The sequence below is a fragment of the Dipteris shenzhenensis genome, chromosome 13, assembly GCF_047967505.1.
Source record: "Dipteris shenzhenensis isolate YYH24624 ecotype China chromosome 13, Dip_SZ_1.0, whole genome shotgun sequence".
In the NCBI taxonomy this organism is placed as follows: Eukaryota; Viridiplantae; Streptophyta; class Polypodiopsida; order Gleicheniales; family Dipteridaceae; genus Dipteris; species Dipteris shenzhenensis.
In genome coordinates this window covers 21,471,316-21,490,550 of record NC_141608.1, presented here as the reverse complement: position 1 = coordinate 21,490,550, position 19,235 = coordinate 21,471,316, and the positions used below count along the sequence as shown (strand labels likewise).

The window sequence follows — 19,235 nt, the reverse complement described above, 5'->3', positions numbered from 1 at the left end:
CCCTTAGGTTGGGTTCACACTAGTCACGACCATCCTCCAAAAGGTGGTGTGAAGGGTTGCCGTCCTAGTTGGCCCAACAGGAGGGACACGGGCTCGGACCCTGGCCAGCTCCTCAAACCGTCACACGATTAGCCCATTCTATTTTCTGCAACCGCTACACGAATCACACGTGGGTAGTGAGTGACAGTGGGCTGATGAGGCAGCAGATCCTCCAATTGTATTTCCTCTACCGGCGTGCGGAACGGACTCTATGAGATATGTTTGAGATGTGGGAAAACATCTCATAATTCATATGACGTATGACAAGAAGAATTGGCCAATGAAATGATGTTAAGGAGTTAAGGTAGAAGGTAGAAGGGAGTGAAATGCATGAACAGAGTATGTAAAGCTGCAAAGCAAGCTTGTTGAAGCTCCCATGGCTTGTTCCATGCAACAGAGCTCTTGCTTCTCCCCTGCTCCTGCATTGCCCCCTTCCTCCCCTCGTCCCTCCCATTTGCTCTCTTTCCCCCTCCCCCCTCGTCAATTCTCCAAATTCCGATACCCCCGATTGTCTTCCTTGCATTGCTCCCCCCACTTTTGTAGCTTCACCGTCTTTGCTGGCTTGCCCTCCGCCCTTTCCCCCGATAAACGTGTGGAGACCGATTTCCTTCCCTCTGATACCCGTGAGCGCACCTTGAGAGCTGTCGATAGCCTCGGAGGCCGGGTCACTGTCGGAGATGTCGCTAGCAGAGCTGGAATTAAGATCAGTGAAGCTGAAACGGCCCTGCAGGCCCTTGCAACAGATTCTGGAGGTTTTCTAGAGGTGTGTGTTTCAGGGGAATTTGTTTTGTTCCTCCTCGGGAGCATCAGGGCTTTGCACGTAATGCCTATGCTTCTTCTTCATACAGGTATCAGAGGAAGGGGACGTCCTTTACGTGTTCCCCAAGGATTACCGATCTAATCTTGCCGCAAAATCAATTAGAATAAAAATTGAACCTCTCTTGGGGAAGCTTAAGGTACCGACTGCTATGCCATTTCAATTTGTTATCATGCAAGCTTTTATTGGCTGGGATGCAAGTGATTTATATGGGCTTTGTCAGGCCGTTGCAGATTACTTAATTCGGGTCAGTTTTGGAACGACCTTATTAGCTTCGATTGTGCTTGTGTACAGCACTATAATGGTGCTCCTTACATCTTCAAGGAGGTAGGATCAACTGAATAGAATAATTATAATTTCTGGGAATTAGAACAATCACTCATGAATAATTTTCCTCCTTTATTCTCAGACCTGTCATATAGTCTTGAATATTGTTGTAGTGAGAATGACAACCGTGGTGGTCGAGGAGGCTACAACACGAGTCAGAGGTCATATAACTCTGGTTTTACAGTTTTCATCAGTCCTACTGATTTGTTTTGGTAAGTGCTTTCTTATTCGATGAGGACTGAGACATAACAAATTTTATCTGTTAGTTGCTGCAGAGACTTACATTTTATGACCTTCTTGTGCTCATTCAGGTATTGGGATCCATATTATTACCGGAGAAGAAGGATCAAGGAAGGTGGCATGAATTTTTTCGAATCTGTAATTCATTTCCCTTGAGCTATATAAGACTCCTATAAGTGTTGCCTTCTGCAGCAATGAAGTCTGCTTAGAATTTACAGGATTGTATCTAGTTATCTCTTTCTTTGAGAAAAGAAGGTTTATGAACCGTGCTGGTGCTTCACTAGGTCTTCTCATTTGTCTTTGGAGATGGTGATCCAAACGAAGGAAGGGAAGAACTTCGCTGGAAAATGGTAGCCCTTTTTGTTTTCTCCTACCTCTCTTCTTCTCCCCCTCTTTCCTAAAGAGCAAGACACAAGTGCCTGTCCTAAGGCTTAATCACCAACAACCCAATCCCAAGCCAGGTCCCCCCTCCCTCTCTGCCCCCACAATTAACTACTAGTTTTCATCTATTTTTGGGAATGGTCTTTTGGGGTGTTGTTGGACCAGAATTTTAGGTTATGAAGATATTGCAAATGTGAACTCGTATGGAGCAGTCAATTCTCAAACTTTCTATTATATGATCACACTTACTAACGGTTTTATTTGTCTATATTTGAGTTAGTAAGAAATATGTCCCCTGTAAAGCAGCAACTTTCGGTAAATGATCAATAAGATCACCGAGTTGTGTACTGTTGCGCAGTGTGACGTTTTTCCCCTGGTTGTAGATTGGAGAATATATAATTTCAAAAGGAGGTGTTGTTTGTGCCGAAGAACTTGCACCTTTTTTAGATGCGCCACTTTTGGAAGAGAACAAGGTGAATTACGGACTTTCATATTGCCTGGCTGAAAATTTCCTATTGCAAGTATATATTACATTGCTTGTTCCTGGTATGCATGATGGGGTTGATGATTTTCAACGTTATGGGTGAGAGTCATGAGGTAAATCACCGCATTTTGTTTTGCTTTTCAATGATGGGTTTGGCCACGTTCTTAAATTAAGGGCTATCTTTCGCTTGGCTTCAACATATTCCTCTTTTCCATTGGGTAATTTTGGAAATCGATGACCACATCTCTGGGTTTGGTTGTAAGGAGAGTACACACACTTAGTTCAAGATTTCTTTTCCCTTTTCTCTTGGATACAACTGCATTGACACAACCTTGTAATGGATGGTTTGAAAAAGGCTGCAAGTATGGAGGGTGATAGGATACCCAAGCCTCACTAAGCATGAACATTTTACCCATTTTTTTCAGCATGATGTCCATTCTCTTCACACTTCCTTATTGGAAGGCTATTAGAAGCATCTAGAAAAACTTGTATACTAGATCCAGTACACACATAATACAATACCAACAAGAACATTTGGAAGTATCTCTTTGTTAATAAAGAGATCAAGGTGCAGCAAAATGACTTGCAAGTGAATGAGGTATATATGAACAAGTTTCCACCAAGACAAGAATGAGTGCACGCAAGATGCTACTAATAGCACCATGAGTATAAACAAGGCCTGAGGAGAAATATCGGAAGAGCATAGATGCAAGCATGCAAAACCAGACAAGATACATGCTACTCACCAAACTAAAATTGCACAATTGGCACAAGATGCTACAAGTAAAATTTGTCGTTGGTTCTATTTCTATTGCATCAAAAGGGATGCGTTGATTATGCTTTATGAATGAGTATGCTCAACCCCAAAACCACTTTTCTTGGGAATGCACCTACATTTGGCCATTCGTAGACTTTGTGTGGGAAACTACTATTGCATTTGATACTTTAGTTAAGGACATCAGATACTATAGAATTGAGAACTTTTTCACTTAGTTGTTCAATGCTTGTAGCTAAAATTTTCAAATTTTTGTATAGATCACATACACAGCCATAGTTTGTCTAGATGGCATGCTTGAAGATGAGTTAAAATTTACTCTAGTTTGGTAGTACTTTAATCTCAATGTTCCTACCATTGTTGCACAACCATTGTGTTATATTTTTGTTTCATTGTAGCCTATTATAGCACCTAGTTGATGTGTTGATCATTTGTACTGTATGAGGCTAACTAAAAAGCCACAAGCCTTGGTTGCTATTGTAAGTAATTGATCTTGGAAAATCAAATCACCGAAAATAATTGAGCTAGCTATCCCAAGCCATCTATTGATTTAGGAAAAATATTATGTCTACTTGATATATCTATCACATACGTGTAACAGTCCATGATTTGGAAGGCAATGGAAAACAGGAAATTATTCAAGAGGTATTGCACAAATATAATTCATCCCCACCAGCACATCATTTTGTATCTACAGTAAGGGAAATGATCACTAACCAAGTGAGCTCCATCAAGCATGAAATGGTTGCTAAGTGTAAAAAGCTGACCTTTATGCAGAAGTAAAGGAGCAGAAGAACAGAATGACCAGCAAAACGATCTTACGCATTTGGGGGGCTGCAAGAGGGCTGCCTTGGTGATGAAGAGGGATACACCAAAGACTAAAAGATTACATGCCTCAAGAAGGAAATACCTCAAGTTGAATGGGATGAAAATGATATAAGCTGTATCACTCAAAAGGGAACACAAGTGCAAGTCTATTTCAGAGAGAGGAAAGCAAGAGTCAAGATTCTCAGACAAACATATGCTGAAGGTTAACACGGATCTGAATATCGGAAGAGCTCATTTTGACTCAACTCAAACAAAGGAAGAGTGAACTCATTAAATTGAAGAACGCACGTAAAGCAGGCAAATGGGCTGCTAGTATATCAAGATGGACAATCATTATATTAATTAGGGATTTCAATTTCAAACCTAAAGACTCTCAATCTCAAACCCGGATGAGGGGTTTATTAACCCATTAGGGTATACACAGATTCACTTGCCCCATTCATTGAGGATTTCCATTGGGCACTTTCGGATCTCTTCACATAGACTCCGCATTGAGAGTGGTCGGGCAGCGGGTATATCGAGGGAGAGGCGTATATGCACTTTGTGGAACCTATAGGAGGTTGAGTCGAAGGAACATTTCATTGCTAGATGCCCTGTTTACTAGGAGATCAGAGGACGTTTTTATTGCCTATTCAAAGATAGCTCCGGGTTGTTATTCCGATTTCTCTTTTTGGGATTAGAGGGGCCTCGCCGCGTTCATTCATGAGGTAGTTAGGCATTGTGAGCGCCTACTTCGATCTCAAAGACGCGAGGAGCGTGCCCTGGTGGACACTTCTCAGAGCATGATCACGGAGTTCTTCCAGTCGGACCATATAGATCCCCTCTCTACAGGTCCTAGGCATGATTGAGACCCAGAGCTAGTGACACGACAGCTTAGATAGAGGGTTGATGCACAGATTACACTTGGGGACTCCCCTCCATGTTCAGAGTTGGTGTGAGATCGGCAAGGGTGATTGACGCCCTTGTTAGGCGTAGAGCCGTGACCAAAGACAGCAGAGGATTGCATCCACAGGGAGCCGGCAGCATTCTATATCTGATTTCATGCTATCACTCCCTCGATCTTCACAAGGGAAGGGACCAGGCTGACCTTGGAGCACATTTCACTTTATATTATGATGACAGCTGCTTTGGTGCTGATGATGATGGTGATGTTGTAGATGACTACTTTTTTTTATATGACTACTTTTTGTTGTTGTAGGATACAGTTTTTTGGCTTTTGTATGGGTGTGGATGCTAAATTAGTAGCTAGCTTGTATTGGTCTTCCGAAGACTTTAATAAACTCTCTCTCTGTCCATCGTGAGGCTTTGACTTGTTAAGCACTCTTAGCCATACTTGTAGCAAATTGTTTCTTAGTAGATGAGAGTATTCTGTGACAAAGATTTTTCATAGCAAGAAAGTTAGTATACTTGTTGAGGAGGTTAATATATTTGAATTTTTGTTAAGGCTTTCTTTGAGGAAATAGGGAAGGGAAGTTCATGGACTCTTGTATTCTATCATCATATATCTTTTTCATCTACACCTATCATCATATTCCTAGTATTTTTGCATTTATTTGTGGATTCTATGCACTTAGATTGTAGGTTATTCCAACATTGGAGATGAAAAGTCTGGTCTTTTTGTAGGTATCATTTACGATATCAGATGTAGTTGAAGAGGTAGGCAAACCCTCTCTCTCTCTATATGTGTGTGTGTGTGTGTGTGTGTGCATGCATGCATGCATGTATGTATGTATATACATATATACATACATATATATATGTGTGTGTGTGTGAAATCGTTTAGACTTCACAAGTAGTTGTAGCTTGAATGAAGAGTTCTTGGAGTACTTTTTGATTAGCCTTCTCCTTTAGTGCTAGCCTTCGTCATGGTCTGCCCTTCACCTCCAGAGTGCCGATAGAAACTCAGTATGAAGACTCATATTTTTATACTATGGTCTTCACCCACTGTTGGGCACTGATGACGCCAACGGGGATGCCATAGTAGCTAGTCCCTACTATGCGCGATGGAGTTTATGGTTTTCAACTTTATGGCCATATTAGCGGACATGCAAATTTCACCTTGTGAAGTTTTCGTCCATATTGCGGCCTCCTGGTATTGCGATAATTCTTTCTATCTTAAATGGTGTGTTGCCCTATTGGCTAGATTTAGATGCTCATTTGGGAGAGACTAAAATGAAATCGTTTAGACTTCACAAGAAGTTGTAGCTTGAATGAAGAGTTCTTGGACTACTTTTTGATTAGCCTTCTCCTTTAGTGCTAGCCTTTGTCATGGCTGAGTCTGCCCTTCACCTCTGGAGTGCTGACAGAAACTCAGTACGAAGACTTTGATAAATGGATGCTCAAGTATGTATGGGTGTTTGGATTTGTATGTGTGAGAGCATATTTTTATACTATGGTCTACACCCATTGTTGGGTGCTGATGATGTCAGTGGGGATGTCATAGTAGCTAGTCCCTGCTATGCGTGATGGAGTTTATGGTTTTCAACCTTATGAGTGACTATCATGAGATTGAAACTGCACTATGTTGTGTTTTTAGAGGATGAGTTTGGGAATGTTCTTGGATTCATCTAGGTATATGTGTGTGTGTATGTGTGCAGCATGTGTGTGTGTGTGTGTGTGTGTGTGTGTGTGTGTGTGTGTCTGAAATATTCATAAGATTGCAAGAACGGATTCATAATATTTCAGACTCTCCCTACGGCAATCTATCTATGATGCTTGCTATCAAGGAGATCTTCCTCAGTCATGCCTGGAAATAGTTTTTCTTTGCTTTTGATTTCCTGTTGAGGCTCTCTGCTTTTTTGAGACCCTCATGTAAATTTTGCTGATAATATGATCATGGATTTACCAAAAAAAAGTGTGTGTGTGTGTGTGTGTAGTGTAGTGTGTGTGTGTGTGTGTGAGAGAGAGAGAGAGAGAGAGAGCTCCAGCCATGGCGACGATTCCAGCCCTTAGCCGGCCCTGTTGGTGATCCCGACCTACCCCTACTGCTGCCTACGGTCCGTTCATCCTCCTGAGCTTGCTCGCTGCTACCAGCCACCTTTCTAGAGCTCCATCTGGTGTCTTTTCCATTTCGTTTCAGCCTCCTCAGCTCCCCGTTTGTGTGTGTGTTTCCTGCAGCTCGCCGCTTGTGTGTGTGTGAGCGAGTCAGGTGGTGTGTGTGTGGATACGTTCCCCGCCTTCATTTGCCTTCTGATCTTTTTTCCTCGCCGGCGGCCTTTTTCCAGCTTGTCTACTGCGCTTACTGCCCCGCCTATTGCCTTCCTTTACCCGCTACCTCTGCCTTTCTCCTGGCTCTTCTACACTCTGGTACTGCTGCTCTTTTCTTCCTTCTTGTCTTGTCGTATTTCAATCATGGCTTTAGGTTTGGATGTTTGTACATATGCTCGAAAAGAAAGACCCGCAGATGCTAAGCGCCGCCTATCAGAGCCTGCATCACAAGATGATGAACTTACTATGGAAGCTCAGTACGTGTTTGACACCCTCAAGGATGACTTTCAGTAGTCACGACAGGAATGGGGCAAACCGGTTCCAGAGGTCACGTACAAATTGAAATTGCCGTCCCTCGTGAATCCTCTCAGGAAGTTGTCTCAAACTGCGGTTATAATTTTCTTTCCAGGAAGAATCCCAGCGGCCAGTGATGTCGCGCAATGGATTAAGTCCATCCTTGGAGGATGCTTTGTAGAGGGAGTGTATTTTGCTTCCAGAGGCTTTTATGAGGTGCATTTATCAGATGCTTCGTGCAAGCAGAGGCTTCTTGAGTTCTCTCCCCTGTTTTACGGGAAGTAGATGGTACATGCTATGCCCTGGTCCCCAAACAAGGATTATCAAAGTCTTATACGACACCATTGTCCTGTATGGGTTGAGGTTGTTAACTTCCCGGACTATATGCGTGAAGAGTTGCTTGGCCTGGCTGCTTCTTTGGGACAAGTCATTTGTCCTCCACGCCCCATGGGAAACCGTAACAGGTTCTGCATTCTCTGGGACACTGATACACCTACCCCTCCTTCTATTGCAGTGGAAGTTGAGGGAGTGCAATTGGGAAAAAAGTATTTTGAATTGAAGTGGGGCTTGTTTGCAGGAGCTTGTTTTGCCTGCCACAAGTTTGGGCATCTAGCCTCTGAATGCCCAATGGTTCTGCATCAGCCCCCTCCCAATGCCTTGCCGCCCCAGACACGGGAAAAGAATGAGAATTTGCAAGCTAAGACAGCAAATAGAAATGGAGCAAAGAATGACAAACCAATCAATCAGGTGCAGTCACTTGTTGGAAAAGGAAAAGATAAAGGAAAAGAGAAGATGAAGGAATTTGCGGGGAATCGGGATTGATCAGGATGGTTTTCAACAACCTAAGAAGGTGGTTGTATTGAAGCAACGCCCCCTTCAATCTCGTCAATGGGATGCTTCTTCTCCCTCACCAGGACAGGCTTCTACTTCAGCTCCTGTCCTTCAAAATTGGGTGGGGGTATTGAAGAAGGGCATCCCCATATGTGATTCAGAAGAAGGGGAGAATGCTATGTCTTTCATGGATCATGAAGGAATTCAGCCCATGCAGGCAGAGGCTTTGCCTCTCTGATGTCTTGTTTTATTCTGATACTTTGCTGTATATACCTCTTTCATGCCTCAAACACTCAAGTGCTTTACATACAATATACAGAGCCTCTGCAATGTCTCAAAGTGGAGGCTTTTATGGAATTATGTACATAAAATGCAGCCAGATATTGTTTGTTTGCAAGAGCATAATCAACACTCCATGGTTGGTCATCATGGTTATTTTGGCGGTTATGATATATATTATGCTGGTACCACTACCTACTCAGGTGTATGCATACTGGTTAGACATGAGCTGGAGCCTCAGTTAGCCTTCAACGACAGTAGTGGCAGATGGATGGTCATACAATGTAATGTCAATGGTGATTTGCATCAGTCTATGCTTCCCAGACCTCTGCCATGAGGGCTTCATTATGGGATTCTTTATGCAGATATCCATGGAGATCCAATGCATTCATCTGTGGAGATTTTAATAATTCCCCTCTGCCAAGAGATAACACCACTTCAAGATCTCATATGCTATCATTGGAAAGGCAGAAATGGGATAGCATGCTTCTTTCTGTGCAGGCTGAAGATTTATGGCTGCTTCTCCAAGGGTCGTTAAATGGGCAAAAAGGACAGCACAACAATTGACTGAATTTTCTCAGTTAAGGCCTCTCTCTGATTCAGAAAAGGATTCCCTTTCACATGCTCAGTTTAAATTGACTGTTAATGATCATAGGAAATTGCACAAATGGCAGATTAGGGCAAGAATGAAGCCCCTCATGGATAAGGGCTGCTCATCAAAAGCCTTTTTCCAGAGCTTGCATGCTACTCGAAAGAAAACTTCATGTCTAAGGGTAAGGAAGCTAGATGGCTCTTGGACGCACTCTTTCTCTGATCTCCAAGATGAATGCCAAAATTATTTCCAAAAATTGTTCTCCGCTCCTGGTTTCCCATCAAATCAAATGACTGATGCTAGGACTGAATTTCTCCAATATGTTTCTGGAATAGTGGAAATGGATGATGCTCTTACCTTGGAGAGACCTTTTACTGACACAGAACTTGATAATGCATTGTTCCACCTCAGCAAATACAAGTCCCCTGGCTGGGATGGCCCTACGGTGGAATTTTATATTTCTTTTTGGGATGATTTGAAAGAAGTCCTCTTGCAAATGATCAATGTTGCCTGGCAAGAAAATCAGTTGCCGCACTCTTGGAAGCATGGCATAGTCAAACTTGTGCCCAAAAAACATATGTGTGACCATATGTCAGATTGGAGGCCTATTACTTTGATGCATGTAGTTTACAAACTCATTGCCAAAATGATTGTGCATAGGCTTCACAGGATACTGGATGCGGGACTTCATCCTCATCAGTATGGGTCTGTGCCGCGAAGACAAATCCATGACAATATATCCAATGCCTTGACTGCAATTGAATATGCTAAGTATTCGCATCAAGATGTGCTTATATTGCAGGTGGATATTGCTAAGGCATTTGACACTGTTCAATGGGATTTTATCTCTCAAATCATGACAAAGTTGGGCTTTGGTCCCAAGATGGCAAATGCAGTTTACTGGCTTTATTCTGGCTCTACTTCTCAGTGCATTCTTGGGGGTCATCTGTCTCGGTCATGGACATGGGGTCGATCAGTTAGACAGGGCTGCCCTCTTAGTGCTCTCTTCTATGCCATTGCGACCCATCCCCTTTTAATGTATCTTGATGATCTTACAAACACAGGACAGATGACTGGTCTTAAAATCCCTGGGGCTGCATCTTTTTTGGCACAAGCATATGCTGATGATTCCTTCTTTATGCCATAGAATTCTCCCCGGGAAGTTCACATGCTTATGACCACTCTTTCATTGTATGGTTTGGCAGCGGGATTGCATGTCAATTTTGACAAATCTAAATTACTTCCCCTGAAACAATGTGACTGGCATTCTATTCTTTGGCCAGGTCAGGTGGTGCATTCCAAAGATGTAGTCAGGCATTTGGGATATCCCATAGGATGGCATATCACCAGGAAGCAGCAGCTAAAATGGATCTTCCAAAGACTTCAACATAAACTGGAATACTGGAAGATTTCTACTTGGCCTCTTCATGTCAGGCTCAGAATAGTACAGTCCATTGTAATGTCCCATGTCCAGTTCTATTTACCTTTGTTGCATTGGTCCTCCAGGGATATTTCAGCCTTTATGTCTCAAGCTATGGAGATGTTATGGAGGACAAAAACTGCTGTGAAAGCATTGAGACTGATGAAGATGGAAATGGTGTGCTCTCCTAGGATGCATGGTGGACTTAATGTCCTCAATATAAGATATCATGTACTTGCAAGGAATGCGACTATGCTGCATACTTTTTTCCGCCAACAATAGCCATGGACCTGTATGCTAGCATCCATGTGTGTCAACATGAGGACTTGTGCTTATGGTCATTGGACTACTGATCATTGGGAGGTTGTCATTGGGAGATTTGTAGGGAAGATACATGGCTGTCCTTTCTCTACTGCTCTGATACTTGACTGGAAACAAGTACTTTCTAAGGTCAAATGGGCTCCTGATAATTGCTCGGCGACAAACTCAATGAGGAAAGAAAGTATTCATTGGAGTGCCATCTTTGACATTCCACTCGCTTTATAGGAACCTGTTCGGGCATACAATCTTATGAAATTGGGAATTAGATACATACATGATGTGGTAGATGATCAGGGCTATGTCTTATCTTTTCCTTAGGCCACTGCTTCCTATGCATTGGGAATGCATCATAGGTCTATATGGAAGAAAATTGCTGATTTGTTACATCCTTTTCTACCTGTTCCTCCTGTGGCTGACACAGACATGCTTACGGATTGGCAATTGCAACCCTCTGCTACATGCACTCATCCTGTTCCTCTTCCTGCCTTAACCTCCATCAAAGCCTACAGGCTTCTTCAGCCTGCTCCATGGATTCAGCAATATGCTAATTCTCTGTGGCATATAAGGAAGCCCCTCTCATGGTGGCGGAAGAATCTCAAGATGTTATGGAAGTGTAAAATGCCATTGAAACAAAGAATTTTTCTTTGGAGATGTATGACAGGCACATTGTCAGTGGGGGTCACACTTGCTAAACGTCGCATTGCACCATCCACATGTTTAAGATGTCAGGCTCCTTCAGAGACGGTTCTTCATTTGCTTTGGCACTGCCCGTGTTCTAGGATCCTCCTCAGGAGAATTTCAGATCATCTTCGGATCTGTTTCCCGAGTCACAGATTTGGGAAACATTTCTGGCTCTTTGGTAGATTTATGAGGTCTTTGTCTCAATACTCACTATTTCTCTCTTGGATATTGGGCTCTTTGGACAATCTGGAGTGAGCATAATTTGGCATACTTGGGTCAGCAGATTCACAAGTCATATGAATCTTTCCGAGCCTCATTGCGGCAATCCTTATATGATGCTTGCCATAAGGGTTATATGGATGCTTCTTGCATAGAGCTTTTCTTTTTATGTTTCTGATCTTTGGGATACTCTCCATTTTGGAGACCTCCCATCATGTAAATTTATGAGCATATAAATATACTGCACTGGATATTACCAAAAAAAAAAGAAAAAAGAAGTGTGTGTGTGTGTATCTGGACACACACACACACATGTATACATGTACTTGTATATACATACATGTACATACACATTATTTTTTGGGGGTGAAAATGTTGTAGCTTTATATTACAGAATCACTATCCCAAAACGGGATGTGGAAAATACATCACGAGAAGATCTCAGTATAAGACAAATACATTTCATGATCTATGTACTTAGTTTGCAAGCAATCATAGAAAGATTGCCTGAAGAAAGAAAAAAGTGAAAAAGTAGGATCACCAAAGACTCTATGATTTCTATCCTTCCATAGAGTCTAGAGTGCCCAACAACAAACCCAAACAAAAAACAGATCAAATCCTGTCTAGGTGGGTGTATCCCAAAGAGCGAGAAGAACTGCCTGATAGAATATGTGTGCCTACTGTCCCTGTGAGCTCCCCCTCTGTTCGCGGACCTGCGCCTTGCCGCGCTGCTCCTCCACCTTGCCCCTTCCGTCTACCCGCAGCCCTATCGTCGCCCTTGTCACGACAATATTATGGTTTAGATTGTCTTAGGTTAATCGATCGAATGTATTAAGATGGAAAGAAAAGCATGCTGCCTCTAGGGATATTGTTGCATATCATCCCAAATCAAACCTCTACTGCGTGAGCATTGAGGTGCATACACTGAGGCAAATTCAAAGTTTTTTCCTGAATAAGACATCCATCCATCTGCCTTGTGCATCATTGAAGGCAATCGTGGGCTGAAGATCATGCTTCACTATAAAGACGACTACTGAAAAAGAATGCTGCCCAGCATGGAAGATATCATAACCAGCAAAATGACCATGCTGTCCAGTGTACATGTGTTGGTGATGCTCTTGTAAAGCCACTATGTCAGGCTGCAAATGATGGAGATACACCCATACTATCTTCCATTTACTAGCATCGCATAAACCCTGTACATTCGAATGTCAAACATTTGATTTGTGATAACATATTTACAGTTTATGTACATTGAAAGCAAAGCCGACTCAAGCCTTGCATATCCACCGCAGGGTCAAAACCTCTACCTTGAGGTGACAAAGGTGTTTGATGAGAGGACAGTAAACCCACCACATCCTCTTCCAGAAACAGAGTGCGACTGGCTGTCACAGTAGCCCAAGTAATGCCAATACCTGAATTTTCTTCAGGTGTATGGCCATTAGATTCAGTACCCTTCCATGTGCGAGGAGGCAAAGGTCTCTGAGCTGTGCGAGTTTTCCTCGGTGTTTGCCAAACTTCTTGTAAGGTTTTTCTTTTCCCTTAGATTGAGAAGTGGAAGGCAATGAGATAGGAGCATTCCCTGTAGAAACCATTGGTGCTTTGCCTTTATCTTGAACTGTATAAACCTGTTTATTGCCTTTGTTTTTGAATCCAGAAGATCCACCAGTGTCCTAATGCTGCATCTGTGTAGGCATAGCTTCTTGTGGCATTCTTTGCACCCGCAAAGGATATTGTGAAGCCATATGCCCGAATTTCTTGCATTCAAAACAAGCTCCTGCAAAGAAACCCCACTTGAGCTTGTAAAATGCACTCCCCATAGCAACATTATTTACAATAACAGAATAACATTCGGGTGTGGGATTCCCCCCCCGACACACACACACACGTACACACGCATGTATGTATGTATGTGAAGTTGTACACACACATGCACACATACCCACAATTAACACTAATCTACGACTAGCATCAATGCACACAATGAAGAGAGAAATTAGAATACAAAAACAAGCATTCATCTCTCTCTTTCTCTCTCTCTCTCTCTCTCTCACACACACACACACACACATTCTCTCTGACCTACGAAGCTCAAGAAAGTGCTAATTATTAGCCATTCTCATAGCAAATTGTTTCTTAGTAGATGATAGTATTCTGTTAGAAAGATTTTCTCATAGCAAGAAAGTCAGTATACTAGTTGAGGAGGTTAATATCTTTGGCTTTTTGTTAAGGTTTTCTTTGAGGAAATAGACAAGGGAAATTCATGGTTGTGATGTGGAATGCTTGGGTTGTTTTGAAACCTTGTGCTCGCTTTCTCTCATTTGTATACTACTTGTTAGTGACTGTTATTTGTCAGTGATTTAGTAAAACCATTTTAGAATGTCAATGCTACATTTCTGGTTTATGACCTTGGTTTCAGAATGATTCTGAAGCATTCAGGTTGTCCATTTAAGCAGGATGTTGAATCGCTCATCTTACCAGTGCTGCTTAGATTTGATGGAGAACCAGAAGTTGATCAATCGGTAAGCAAACTTTTTAACCCACATGTTTCCTACATGTTGAAAAAATTTATGCTTCTAAGTTCTGTATACTTGCTATTTTCACATCTTAAATATCTTTTAGTTTGAGGGGCCAAATAGGGCTTTCCTCTTTAGAAACCATATCTTCAAAAGAACATTTTGGACAGGCAGACCAAGAAGCCTAGCAGTTTATTTCAAAATTGTGAAAATATAATGGATAAAAAAATAATGGCTGAAGGTTTCTTGGGTCACTCCAAATTTTGAAACCCGTCAGCTTTCTCAGCAATAGCAGTTAGATGGTCTCCATTTCTATCTCGTGTGCAAATTTTTCTTGAAATCTACTCATTCGTTTGCCCAAGAGACTCTACGGGTCTGTAGAAATAAGTATAGTTGCTTATGCTTGGGCACTGATGACGACATAAGCATTGCTTTGCTTGCCAAGTAGTCTACCTTTTGTTTTTCAAATAATTTTGTTAGCTAGCTCATTTTTCTTCTCTTTCGTTCTCTTTTATTTTCAATGTAGAAATTTGGACTTTAGAATAAGAAAATTTCGAATTTGTATGAATGGATTTATTCAAGTCTTATACACACACACTTTTTTTTTTTGGGGTGAAATCATTGATTGATTATATTATATGAGTAGCAACCTCAAAAAAAGGTGCTACAATTACATCAACTGAAAATTTCAGTATATGCCAAAAAGACCTCATGATCAAAGCTCTATCACAAGAAGATTGGGGGGCATAAACCGATGCAAATTCAAAAATTTCCCCTTGAACAAGGCATTGAACAATAATCCATCTACCATGGCGATCATTGAGAGCGACAACAGGTTGAAGGTCGTGCTTTACCAAAAAAGCCACACCAGAAAAGGAGTGCTCTTCAGCATAGAAGATATCATAACCAGCAAAATGGCCTATTTGACCAGCATACATATGCTGATTATGCTCTTGCAAAGCAATTATATCAGGCTGCAATTGCCTGATATACATCCAGACCAGTTTCCATTTGCGACCATCACACATTCCCTGTACATTAAGAGTAACACGCTTCAGATGATCAAGCATATTTACAGTTATGGGTCAGGTATGTACAGCAACTAACGGGCTGTCTACGTCTGCATTTCCACCTCAATGTCCGAGCCTTTGCCCTGGGATGAAGCATCAGCCTGAGGAGAGGGCAAAAGTGCAGCAACTTCTTCTTCAGGAAACAAGGTCCGATTTGCAGTCACAGCAGCGTAGGTCAAGCCAACACCAGAGTTTTCAGCAGGTGTTTTTCCATGAGAGGATGCACCACTCCAAGTCCGAGAAGGCAAAGGTCGCCTGGGGGAGATCACTTTGCGAGGAGTTTGCCATCCATCAGTCAAAAAATTTTCCCCCTTCCCCTGAGGTGGAGAGGACAAGGGCACAGGAAAAGAAGCATTACCATGTGAGACAGCCGGGGCTTTGCCTTTGTCTTGAACAGAGAAAAACTGTTTGACCCCTTTGTTTTTGACCACAGAACAGGCATTTGCATTCTTGTTCAAATGCTGAACCATTTCAGCTTGCACTGGCATCCGTGGAGCTCGGGAAGGGCATTGTGAAGCCATGTGCCCAAATTGCTTGCATTCAAAGCAAGCACCTGCAAACAGCCCCCACTTGAGCTTGTAAAAGGCACTCCCCATGGAAACATTATTCACAGTGACCGAATATGAAGCTGGAGTGGGATGATCTATATCCCACAAAATGCAAAAGCGATTCGAATTTCCATTGGGTCGTGGTGGACATACCACCTTATCGAGGGAAGCTGCAATTTTAGGTAGAAGAGAAGACAAGCATTGAGGAAAATCCACAACTTCTACCTAAACAGGGCAACGATGCCGAATCAATGCCTAGTAATCCCGGGTGGGAGACCAGGGCAGAACATGGACCATCTGCTGGCCATAGAAAAGAGGAGAGTGCTCCAACAAAACCTGACGGTGCTCCTCATCAGCCATGATGATCTCAAAAAGCCCCTCGCTGCATAATGAACTTTTTTGACATAAGAACCACCCAGGGTTCGAGTCAACCAATTCCCAACATCTGCTGCAGCAGGCATCCGTCCTGGGAAGAAAATTATAATGGCATGCTTTGCATACTCCTTAATTGGATCAAATATATCATCCACTTCCACCATAATGCCAGTGGTGGGAAGTGGATCTTTCCAACCTTTACGGGTGTCTTCAAACCCTTCATGCATAACCTCATAAACAAGCTGAGCCTCAGCACAGTCATGAAGGGAATCACCTGAATCCATCACCTGTTTTGTTTCTCGTTGGAAACCGACTTGTCTTTGTGAAAGGTTTTCTCATAGGAATAATCCGCCATTCGAGTTAAGGAAAAAACTTGGAAGCAGCAACACTTTACAAGGAGGAAAGCACAGCAGGTACAAAACTATACGGTGTTTTCTTGGCTGTACGGATGAAATCGTACGGATTTTTGACAGTACGAAAAAAAAAAATTCCTGACAGGCAAACTGTACGGACTTCCCCGACTGTACGGACAAAACTGTACGGATTTTCGACACTAAATTATTATTATTTTTGACAAGAAAACTGTACGGACTTCCCCAACTGTACAGACAAAACTGTACGGACTGCACGGATTTTTCTGACTGTACGGACGAAATTGTACGGATTTTTAACAGTACGAAATTTTTTTTTTTGGGGATTTTCTGACAAAGCATACGGACAGAAAACGGATGTCAAAAGGAACCTCGAGGGTGTCAAACTGAGGGAGAAACAAGCAGCTGTAGCGTGGGAGCACGAGGGTTAGCACGGGATCTCAGAGAGCACACTCACACACACAAACTGCTCACTCTCTCTCTCTCACACACACACACACACCCACACACACACACACATATATATCCTTCTTGGTGAGAGTAACCTTTTGTAACCAACCTTTGGTTTTAGTTCGACTTTATATACTCATTGCAAGCAAAACAATATTCTTGCCTGGATGTGGCTTCAGAATTTTGATGTTCCTCATTGGGCCTTCATATTCTTCCTGTATTGCTAGAACCCTATTTTCTGACTTGGTTCTTCTTCAAAAGATGCTAGCTCCTTGAGATTTGACAAGAGAGCGCCTGTTGGAGTAGATGGTTCATTGTCCTACTTGTAAGCCCCCAAATACAAAGGGCACGGGGAGATGGTACTTGCACAGATTGGGGGGATCAGAGAGGCGCCCATGTGCACACAAGATTGTGGTACCACATGGGCAGATCTAAATGGAAGGAGTTACTTATGGTGGCTGTCATATGGTAGCACAAAGGCTGAGCAGCATTTACATGTGCATTCATGGGTTTGCATAAGGCAGCACAATCAAGCATATGTTGCAACAAATATGGGCAGCAAATCAAAGGCGAGAGGTGGAGATGGCTGCAAAAGAGGCAGCAAGATCCGGTTGGCAGATCTGCAGACAGAGGAAGGGATCTGATACAGAGGATAATTCGGCTCTAGGGCCTGTGGACAGGAGCCAGAAATAGTGGCATAAGACGGATCAAGGATGGGGCAGATTGGAGCCTAGCCAAGGGCCATATAATGTGAGTCGTGGCACATAAAATAACGCAGCACCCAGTCGGCTATTTGGAGCAGCCTCTGAGGCCCGCAGCCCCATAATTTCAGGTGGTGAATACACACCTGTGCACGGTGGGAGATGAAGGCAACTCTCTCCAATACACAAACAGAAAATCTGAACCCACAAACTGTAAATGAGACGGGGAAATAGAGCAACAAAGGTACTTGCAAAAATACTCAGTTTACGTCACCACTAGAGTGGCTGAACTGCTTCAGGATGAAGCCACAAGCAACCAACAGAGTGCTGGGCAAAATACTGTCAGCAAAACTGAAGTATAGACATAGAGGGAAGGGCTCCAGAAAGTCTGCTCCTGCGTGCCTTTGAAAGGGCTTCTGTGGATGCAGAAAATGGGGCAAGGGCCTCATATTTATAGGCGTAGAGACACCTAGAACTGGCCGACTAGCTCTGCCAACTAGACCAGGCTGACCTGGTCTGGTGTTTGACCGACCATGGAAAGGGTGCTGCTGCAAATTTCCTATAATTCCAATCACCCAACTTACAGTGCTTCTCAGCCTCATAAGCAGTACTATGCATGCTGCCCGTGACATTCTTATACTTGGTGGAATATTTTGGCTCTAATACTTCTACGAGTTGGGCTGACTGTACGGAGCTGTATGGACAGTCTCCAGGGCCTGGAAGGGACCAGAACAGGTGCGGAACATGCGCAGCAGGTAGGTGCCTTGTTTGGAGTTGTTTTAGGCCTGATATGGGGCCAGGGACAGATCGGGTTTGCGCAGGCCTGCCTAGGGCCAGTGGCAGCCTGCCATGTGGCCAGGCAGGGCCAGCCAACCCTCTATAAATGTGCCTGCAGATCTGTCCTCTCCAATCATGGACAGCCACGTGGCACTTCCGTACCAGTTCTGCCCACCATGGTGGCCTCCAACTGCCAGGTTCTTGATTCTTTGTTGTGCTGCCCACATGGCAGCCTGTTTGCTGCCCATGTGGCAGCCCCCTCTTTCTGCTTTTCCATATCTCAATGCTGCCCACATGATACCTCTATTCTGCCCATATGGCAGTTCCTCAATCCCCCCCCATGCTCTCCTCATTTGGGGGCTTACAGGTGACCGACCCTACTCCAACACACCCTCTCACCGACACATGTTGGCCCGATACCAACGCGTTGATGCAGATGCTCCACTAGCTCCCATGTCGTAGCCCTCTGGATCATTGTGGTGTCATCGTGTGGCTGCTGGGCTAACTACTACTCTAGTGGATAAGATATGAAGGTCCAAAGCCTCCCTTATAGGGCTGGACGCCCCTCAATATAGCCGACTGGGTAGAGGGATTTGGATCGACCCAAACCGTGCACCCCCCCCTCCCCCCCCCTACGTACTTTCCAATCTGTAAATACCCCCTGGTGTTGTGATATCTTGAATGTGGTCACC

The 19,235-nt window shown here is 43.2% G+C and overlaps 1 protein-coding gene across 1 annotated transcript in view; it reads left to right on the top strand.

Moving 5' to 3' along the window:
* The first annotated feature begins 330 nt into the window (after window positions 1–330).
* The window catches only part of LOC147895162 (Iron-sulfur cluster biosynthesis family protein), a 52,192-nt gene continuing 33,287 nt past the window's right edge, over window positions 331–19,235 (top strand). Inside the window, exons 1-8 of the mRNA XM_087383991.1 lie at window positions 331–802; window positions 888–995; window positions 1,080–1,183; window positions 1,297–1,395; window positions 1,495–1,561; window positions 1,708–1,773; window positions 2,188–2,277; window positions 14,192–14,257. Of these exons, the coding sequence (XP_087240117.1) occupies window positions 416–802; window positions 888–995; window positions 1,080–1,183; window positions 1,297–1,395; window positions 1,495–1,561; window positions 1,708–1,773; window positions 2,188–2,277; window positions 14,192–14,257 (987 nt within the window). The 5' untranslated portion in view covers window positions 331–415. The remainder of the gene's footprint in view (window positions 803–887; window positions 996–1,079; window positions 1,184–1,296; window positions 1,396–1,494; window positions 1,562–1,707; window positions 1,774–2,187; window positions 2,278–14,191; window positions 14,258–19,235) is intronic.